Raw genomic sequence first — 9,203 nt, forward strand, 5'->3', positions numbered from 1 at the left:
TTTTCAGTTACTTTCCTTCCACCACTCCTGGCTAAGGAAAATCCATAATCCACTGGAGAAAAATTTTGCCACTTTCCACATGCAGCAGGACAGGGTCAGATTGATTTCCCACAGAAACTTGCTTTTGATTTTCTCCCCACTCTCCTTCCCTCCCAAAGCTTCTTCTACAGGTCCTGCCAGGCCTAGGTGAAAACATTCACTCCTGACACACACTCGGAGAAAGCGCCTTTACCCTTTGGATGTTCTATCCATGGCCAGGTTCCCTGGCTGTTTCTCCAGCTTTGAAGATGACAAGCTGAATTTGTGCAAAGGATATTTAGCAAACAACTTTACAGTCACTGTAGTGAAATGGGCACTAAAACTTCTCTTCAAAGGAATACCAATTTTAGCTGCCACTAGCTAGATATCACTAACCGCCTTGAACTTAGGCCAACACCGCAGAACTTTATTGTGGAAATACGTAAGACACTGCAAGTGAAAGAAATCAGGCCACTGAGAGCTACTGGGAAGGCAGCCAGTTTGAGGTTAGGGTTTATCATCATTCAGTTCTATGCAAGCATCATGGGTCAAAAAAGCAAAGTGGATCATCTTAGTTGCAGTGATGCCAGCAAAGTAGTAGTTTTCAAAAAACCCACAAGATTAACATCGAGCAGATTAGACCATAGAAATACTGCTTTCTCATTTCTCCCAAATTAAGAAAAAGCTTTTAAACATCTGACAAGGTTAAGAGTTGCAACAAATGCTAACTGAACAAGCTGAGGCTGTGTCCTCCTCTGCTTTAAGATGAGAACTCTTCTCGCTCCACCTTTTCTTCAACCGATGTGCACAGCTTAAAGCAGAAAGAAATCATATTCCATACACCACACATTTAGACTGGCACAATAGTTAAACGACAATACAAGAAGTCATTCATAATATTGTCTTCAACATCAGACTTTACTAAGATATTCAATTAAAAGCAAAAGTATTGCTGGATATTTTTCTCATATGTTATCATAAGTTTTGGTTTGGTTTTGGTTCGTTTTGTTTTTTAAACAGGCCTGAGCTAATGCATGCAATGAAAAAGAAATAGCACGCCTATTCGAAGATACCATATTGACCCAGCACACACTCTGCCTTCCATTCTCCAATTAAGCTCTTAGCCACAGTCTATGCAGATGAATGAAAAAGTCAGCAGCTAAAGGATTTCTTACCTAGTGGAAGGATTTCTTAGCACAGTAAGCTGCAGCAGTCTTTTCATCAGTACTTACAGCTTTGAAATTTGAGAGCTGCATTTTTTTCCATTTTAGTATAGGAGCAGGAAGGCCTTGGTGCTTGGAAGCACATATCCCAGCAATGACAAGATGAATAAACAAATCAAAGCCCCCATCAATTCTTGTTTCCAAAGGGGAAAAAAGAAAATGTTATTGAGCCATTTCTGCCCAGCTAAACAACTGGAACTGTCATTTAAAGCCTTTTACCTTAGGAAAAAGAACCTATTGCCAAGTCTGCTACAGCTTTTTTTTTTTTTTTTTAAAGGCATTGCATCATGAGAACTTGAAGTACATTCATAAATATATCCTTGGCACACTTTAATTGAAAAATATTTTAATATTATTACATAATTAGTCAAAGCTTAACTATTAGGTACAAGTAACTCACTAAAGTTACAGACACACCCACTTGAGCAACAATATCAGTGATATTTATTTAAAATACTTTTGCTGAGGAAATTTGCTTCATAAGAGATGGTTTTCAAACAAATCAGCAAGGTTATGAAAAATAAAACAGAGACAAACTCTCTGGGGAAAAAAGTTACAAAGAAAGCTTTTGCGTATCAACAAAAACCCTCAGTCTTTTGATTTGCAGCCTGAGTCTCAGTCCCAACCTTTTCCATCTAATGAACCCCACTATCCATCTTTAGATCTGGTTTGTTCTTGTCATTCTTCACCGAGTAGATGAAATATGTTAAGGTGTCCTTTTCATTCACTGGAATTGTCCTAAAATGGCAGCCAATTATCTGTAAAAGAAGAATGCAAGGAAATTAAATAACCGCTCTTATATGTGGAAACTGAAGATTCAGATTTAAATTGACTACATTAAAACAAAGTTAAAAAGCTTGATCAAGAAGCTTAAAAAAAAAAGAAAGAAACCAAAACCTCTCTCCAAAAGTCTTTAATAGTCGTAAAAAATGTAGAACAAGAACCATTTTATTGAGAACTATGAACCAAATATAGCAGATTGTACCCTCATTTCTTAAGTAAAAAGCCTAGAAAATTTTCGGGGGGGGGGGGTGGGTGGGTGGGAAGAGTTCTCGAAACAAGCATAGGAGTATCATTACACCTATGTGGTCAAACCGTGACTATAAAGCAAGTAATGACTATAGAATATCAACAGAGCAACAGCACAGAAAGGAGAAGCTACTGCTCATTACTCAGGCTGGGGGGGATGTGTATCTGTATCAAGTCACATATAGAAACATCTAAGACAATACAAAAATCTTTGAGAATTATAATTGAACATTCAGCTCTTCGAAACAGAGCTATCAGTGATGAAAATTCACCATGCTGTAACCACTAAAATATGACAATCTCTAAACAGTTCTCGAGTCACTTTTGTCATTCCAGAAGTCTTTTCCTTCATCAAAATGAACACCAACTTTAAAAGAAAGCACTCAAAATATTATACCTGCCCAAGCCTATTCTCTGGCTTTTTGCAGAATACTTTGGTAGATTAAAATTAGCAAGAGGAAGTGAGAAAAATGGGACTGCTCATTTAACTACTACAGGGTATAAGTGTTTAGCATAATTAGCAAGTTAGAAAGCTTTCCAAACCCCACTCTCAAAAAATTCAGAGAAACAGTTTGACAGGGTCCTGTAAGGTGGACTTCTAAGTAACAGCTAGAGGAGTATCTATTGTACATTAGGACAGGTTACAAGGAATCACATGCACTGTAAACTCCGGAAGTTCTGCAGCTATGGCTCACAAATACCTGCAGGTCAAACAAAGCATGTGACAGAAGCTTTGCCTATTCACATCAAACAGCATAAGAAGCATAAGGTAGCGCAAATATCTCATGAGAGATGTACCTAAAGCAGACCCTTAGAAATGCTAGTTTTGCAGAACAAAAACTGCTTGCGCTTTTTCAAATCACAGTCCTGCTAATTCAAGAGCTAGCTCTACCTCAGCTCACATACGAGAACACAGAAGACCAATTTTTACATTCTTACTCGTAGTGGCAGCAGCACTACTCTTTTACAGCTCAGCCTTGAGATCTTCCACACATGTAAGAACCTTGCCTTTAATCCACACAGATAAAGGGAAAGACCAACAAAACATCTGCACTGAAGTACAACTGAGTGTATCACTGCACAAAAGTGAAAAAACAGTAGCTGTATCTCCCTGTTAAGAGATCACCAGTTCTCCCACACATTTACATCAGTATGCTGTAACTGCACCTTTGCAGCGCAGAAGAATTCTTTTAAAATTACACTCACATGCAGCAAAGATGCTTACATACAGCTGTACTTACACATAGCTTCAGCACTTTTAGAAATATTGATAAGAAAAAACCTAATTTCATGAAGTTCCATTTTTCTGGTGGTAGACCCCAGTGGTTTTAATTAACAGAATTTTCAATAGAAGCCTGTTTTTCAGGTTTCCATACTTCATATATAGAGAAACACATGTTTGCAGTAACTAGCTTTTTAAAGCAAAGTCTGAACCTTGCTAGAACTTCACTGCCACCTTTCAGTTTCTAGTTCTTTTCAGCTGGACACTTCGGGTAAAGGTGTGACTGATGCACAGACTATAAATCCGTGGTTCTACGATATTCAGGGACACGCAGATCATTGTACTGTTCTAGCTCAACACTTCATGTTTTTAAGCAGTACACACTCCTTTTGGAAGTTAAGAGTCCCTCCTCTGGAAAGAACTTTTACTTTTGATTTACTTGGCTCAGGAGCTGTGGCAAATGAAGGAAGCTAGATAAGCAGTTCCCTTTTGTTCTCATAAAATCCAGATTACATATGCTTTTTATGCAAGGATCACATTGTATAGAAAACCACATGCCAGAGCAAGTTGCATTTTCTATTATGGAACAAACACTCATACGTACTTCAACGAGCTGTGCTTTGTTAAGTCCCGGTCTGGTCTGTAGCTTGAAGTGTCTTTTGTACCTTCGAAGTGTGTTTACTTGTAACTGATATAAATCAACCTAGAAGAAACGGGGAGGAAGGGGAGGAAAACAATCTAATGTAACTGAAAAGGATTCAGTCATTAACAGTTCACCTCTCAAAAAACATTTTGGAATCTCACAGGTACACAAGCATAGACCATCAGCTCAGCAGATCTCATTTTGACAAAAAACAAACTCTACCCCACACCTTGCAGCGGAAAGGAAAACAGCCCAGTTCGGTTTAAGAGCATTTTATTGTTTAAGAGCATGGCTCTGCCTCCCTTTAGCAGTGGACAATATTTGGAACTCATTACTGTTCCAATATTTGGAACTCATTATTGAACTCAAAAAAACTCTGGTTTTTTTGTTTGTTCCCCAGTTTGAGCATGATAACACAAAAGCCCAGTAACAACTTTCATACAACATCTATGAAGATGCTGATTCAAAGGCAGCCCCTATATTGTGATTTCAGCCATCAAACTTTACACAAATTGCAAACAAGATATAGGACATCTGCACCATGAGATAGCACCTATTAGAACCAGGAAAAAGTCTAGAAAACAAAGTTTTTTTGGATTGAGGTGAAAGAAGAAAACAGCTGCTCTTGCTCTCCAAACATATCCCTGCTACATAAGCACAATGCAGGAGTTACCTGCACAGGCGTAGTTGTCCAAAACTACTTTTCAGTGTGAGTTGACAGTTGAGAGAATTGCACAAGGTCCTCTTAGGGATACAAATACACAACCTTAACCCAGTACTCCCTCGGTTTTGAATCCCATGAACTCTGATCAACAGCCACTTCTCCCAGCAACAGCTTACCCTCCCACCTTCCTTGACAATGTAAGAGAGCTTAATCAGATGACTGAGTGGGAAAGCAAGCTGAGAAAGCAGGCTGAATGAGAAATTCTGCTAGATCAGTTGCAATTACAGTAGTGTTCTCCAAACTCACTGCATTAAAGATTGGTTAAGGCATTCACTTCCGCTTTAAATTCATTTAGAGGCCTCAACTATAGAATATTTAAACAACAGCAGTGCTACTGCATACTTGGTAACCTGGCCAGACTCAATGGGATGCCGCCTTGCATGATAGAGGCTGGGCATTCTTTGGTATTCCGAACTTTACACGGCACAAATTCCACTTCCCAAGTCACAGTGGGGAACCCACACACTAGAGCATCATGCAGAGGAGTAGCAGCAGCTTTCTACCAAGTCCCAGAAGCTACCAGTACTGCAAAAGCCTCTCCCCCTGCTGTAGGAATTGCTTCTAACAGGTAACGATGGTCATGACCGAGATGGAAACAGGAAGGCCTTAGAAGTCTTCAGAAGAATGATTTTTTTTTTCCTTAGTAAACTGGATAGCAATTGAAAATAAAGAAGGTCAAGGGCCAACGGGCATCTAATGTATACAGTAATCACATGGGATGAACATACTGCTGTTGTCCAAACGGCCAGCTGAAGCTTCTCAAAAATACTTCCGAGGCAGTTTTCTTCCCTGCAGTATTACCATTAAAAAAAAGCTTGCTTTCTTGTTCTAGAGACATCCATTGGTTGTGACATGTTTTATAATTCTTGCATGAGAAAACAAAACAGGCTTGCAGGAGAGCTGCAATTACCACTGTGCCAGAGAGCTACCTGAACTCACACAGAACATTAGCTTCAGACAGAACTTTCAAAGAAACAATCCCAGATATTTAACAGACAAACAACACAGCCCAGCAGCAAACTACTCCCAATCCCCTAAAATCCTCTTAGTCAGAGCCTTCAGACTGGAGCCATGTGCCTTTAGGCACGGATTCTTGTACAAAGTTTCATCACTTATGCTGCTGATATCTGCAGATGCTGACCATAAGGATGCCATTAAATCGACACTTACAGAGCAATTTCTGAAGAATGTTTAAAAAAAAAAAATCCCTCTTAGAAGGGACCACGTAGGCATGACAGCCTCCGCTCAAAATTAACACACTGAAGAGCACCTGCTAAGTCAGGCTGTAGCAGAAATAACCCAGAGCACACGTCAGAAAAAGAGCCTTAGGTGCAGTCTCTCCCACTATACTATGCAAAAAGTTTGAAAGTTGCAGTTCACTTTTATAACGGGTGAGGTTTCACTGGTCTGCAGTGGAGAAAACAGGTCAGAAAAGCACCATCCTTCTCCACTCCTTTCTAGCACAGCTCCCCGAATGTCTCCTCCCCCAACAAGGGGTAAAAACAAAGAGCTACCATCATCAAACTTTCCTAGTTAGACTAAGGCAACAGAATAACTGCAAGAGCCATCTGCAACACATTTAGCACAGAAGGAAAGGATCGGTGGGACAGGGCAGTGAAGCATTTATATCCCGAGTCCTCTGTGCAATTCCCTTCAAGTTGTCAACTCCTGCAGAAGACAGAGTTTGCTGGTATGTGGCAAAGCACCACTCTGGAGAGGAAGCACTAAGAAGGAGAAAGTTGAAAATAGCAATTTTCTGAGAGAACTAGCAGACACTTAAAAATAATCTAGAGAATCTTGTTCATTCTACTCTGCACAATACAGAAAATACACTGCAAAATTCAGTTAGCTTTTGTTGTATTAAGAACTGAGCGAATCAGGAGTCTTCCCTTTCCCACATGCCCCAAAATAAGCAGAGCTGCAAGGGTGGAAAAGCAGTATCTGTGCAGACACGACAGTCATTAAGAACAAGCTTAACACAACAATTAAAAAACCCCAACTATTTAGCTACCTCTGGAGTGTCGATGTCTTGCACTGGTGAGTCACCATCATCATCGCTGCCTTTCCTCTTTCTTCTATTTCTCACACTCTGAATTAAGTTTTTGTGGAAGTCACAAATATACAGATGTCTTGCCTAGAAGAGTAAGACGGCGTCTTTCAATCAAATCCATGTAAGTACCTCCCAGACTTACGATATAAATGCATATACAGAGACAACCCTCCAGCAACCACAGTCACACTAACTGACTTGAGGAAGCCTTTCTGCTGGATTCTTCTATGTAAAGAATGCGTTATGCTACAGATCACTGCCACCGGCTTGGCCCAGAGGACGCTGAAGTGCTGCAATCCACTGATGCAGTAGTAACAGGCTGCAGACACACACGAGTACAACCCTCCCTCCAGCCACTCATCGCAACTCGGGGATCGGGAAGCAAACAAAAAACAAGCTTTCAGTTGTTCTTTGGAGGGCAAAAAGCCGGCTCTCATCTCACACCGGCTCTCGTTTCCCATCTATATCCTCCCCTACTTGTTTTACTTCCACTACTTAGGCGAGGTCAAGCAACACCTTTTTTTTTTTTTTTCCTTTCTTTCTTTTTTAAAAGTTTCCCTTTGTACGGATCTGCATGCTTTGGGAGAACTCTATCGGCGCGTACCAACCCTGAATTTCAGAGTTGCGTGCTTTAATGGCAATGAAAGCACGGAGCTGCGTTTGGGGACCACGCCTGCAGGTCGAGCAACCCCCGGGCCGGGACAGGGGGTTGTGGGGGGGTCCCTCGGGGCGCACGAAGCTCTGGCCGAGGCGCGGAACAGTCACGCCGGCTGCCGCGCATTTTAAGCTGCTTTGCCCCCCCACCCCCCGCCGGGAAACACTCCCGCGGTACCAGGCAAGGGCAAGCACCCCTCCGAAACGCCCGGGCGTTTTCATTTCGCAGAAAGGCGCCCGAAGCCGCCGGGGGGGGCGGAGGGGGGGGGGGTCCGCTCCCCCCTGCCCGGCCGTGCCGAGCCGCGCTGCGCGGCGCCTGATGGCTGCCGAGCGGAAGATACAGTGGCAAGGGGAGACGTGCAACATTGCAACACGAGGCGGAGCAGCCCAGCGCTGCCCTCGCCAGGAACAGACACAAACTAGCGCGCCGGGAGCCATGCAGGCTCCGCTCCGGGGAGGAGGAGCGCTTCCCGGCCACGCTTCTTTCCCCTCCAGCTATATGGGGGGACACGCAGCCGATGCCCCCGGCTCTTGGGGAGTGGGAGGGAGCCCCAGAAGCAGGCAGCAGGGGCGGGCGCTTCCCCCCCCCCCCGCAGAGGGAGAGCACTTTAAGGCCGTGCTCCTGCAGCGCCAGCCAAACTCCACCGTGCTACGGAAAAAGGGGGGGAAGGGGGAAACGACACTTCCCCGCCGCCAAAAAAAAAAACCCTAAACTTTATTAAAAGCCCCCAAACCAACTGAGCCATGGGAGCAACCGGCCCGCGCGGAGCGGGGCCGGGGCCGGACACGCCGCCGCTGCCCGGTCCCGCACCGCCCGGTCCCGCCGGCCGCTTTTGTCTGCCTGCCCCGCCGGCGGCGGTGCCGTGTGCGTCCTCCCCTCCCCGGACTTACGCTCTTGTCCAGCTCGATCTTCACCTTCTTCTGCGAGATGCTCTTCTGGATCCGCTTGCTGAAGCTGGCGTTGCCGGCGGCGCGGCCGCACCGCTCCCCCTCCTCCCGCAGGCAGCACAGCTGCCCGGCCCCGGGGCCGCCCGCACCCCCGGCGCCCGCCGAGCCCGCGGCGGCGGCCGGACCCAGCCCCGGCGGCGCTGGCGGCGGCGGCGGCACCTCCACGGCGGAGCCCGCACTGCCCACCACCGCGGCGGTGGCGGCGGCGGCGGGGTCCGCCCCGCGCTGGGTCACCTCCTCGGGGGCGAAGCCGTTCATGCCCGGCGCCACCTCCGCAGCCGGCGGGAAGCCCGGGGGAGGGCGGCGGGATCCCGCCCCGCACCAAACTTCCCCGGCGAGACGCCGCGGCCCGGCGGGGCGCTCCCCTGCTCCCTGCCTGCCTGCTTGCCTGTCTCCTCTCAGCGGCGGCACCGGAGCGCAAGCCCGCCCTCAAGGGCGGCCAGCCCGCACGCCGCGGGAAGGACTCTCCCCGCCGGCTGCCGCTGCCCGAGCCCCGCGGCTACCGGAGCGGCGGTGGCGGCGCCCCGCGGGTCACCCCACTTCCTCCTTCCCCCCCTGTCATGTGGAGACTCTTCAGCTGTTTCCTATGTAACAACAGCAACCTGCCCGCCGCCCCGCCCCGCCTCGGCCGCGCATGCCGGTTCCCCCGCCGCGGGGCGCCACGGGAAATGCAGTTCTTCCCCCCGCCGCCC

General features: G+C 46.2%; 1 protein-coding gene across 2 annotated transcripts; it reads right to left on the reverse strand.

The window, feature by feature from the left end:
• Positions 1 to 1,662: 1,662 nt before the first annotated feature.
• SAP30 (Sin3A associated protein 30) lies at positions 1,663 to 8,977 on the reverse strand. Of its 2 annotated transcripts, XM_050896072.1 has the most exons (5): positions 8,702 to 8,977; positions 8,455 to 8,590; positions 6,871 to 6,993; positions 4,097 to 4,195; positions 1,663 to 1,999 (listed from the first exon to the last, which is right to left on the reverse strand). In XM_050896072.1, exons 1-5 carry the CDS (start codon positions 8,767 to 8,769, stop codon positions 1,877 to 1,879), a joined length of 549 nt encoding a protein of 182 aa, XP_050752029.1. In that variant the 5' UTR covers positions 8,770 to 8,977; the 3' UTR covers positions 1,663 to 1,876. The 2 variants fall into 2 exon arrangements, with proteins under 2 accessions (XP_050752029.1, XP_050752028.1); XM_050896071.1 differs by having other exon boundaries at positions 8,455 to 8,977.
• Positions 8,978 to 9,203: the final 226 nt, after the last annotated feature.

Source organism: Gymnogyps californianus, chromosome 4 (genome assembly GCF_018139145.2).
Source record: "Gymnogyps californianus isolate 813 chromosome 4, ASM1813914v2, whole genome shotgun sequence".
In the NCBI taxonomy this organism is placed as follows: Eukaryota; Metazoa; Chordata; class Aves; order Accipitriformes; family Cathartidae; genus Gymnogyps; species Gymnogyps californianus.

Excerpts from the sequence above, each read along its gene's own strand:
- SAP30 (XM_050896071.1), bottom strand. The coding sequence starts at position 8,769 with ATGAACGGCTTCGCCCCCGAGGAGGTGACCCAGCGCGGGGCGGACCCC. Across the intron at positions 4,196-6,870 it reads AAGACATCGACACTCCAGAG|GTTGATTTATATCAGTTACA; the intron begins GTAGCTAAATAG and ends CGTTTCTTCTAG. Across the intron at positions 2,000-4,096 it reads ACAAAGCACAGCTCGTTGAA|ATAATTGGCTGCCATTTTAG; the intron begins GTACGTATGAGT and ends CTTCTTTTACAG.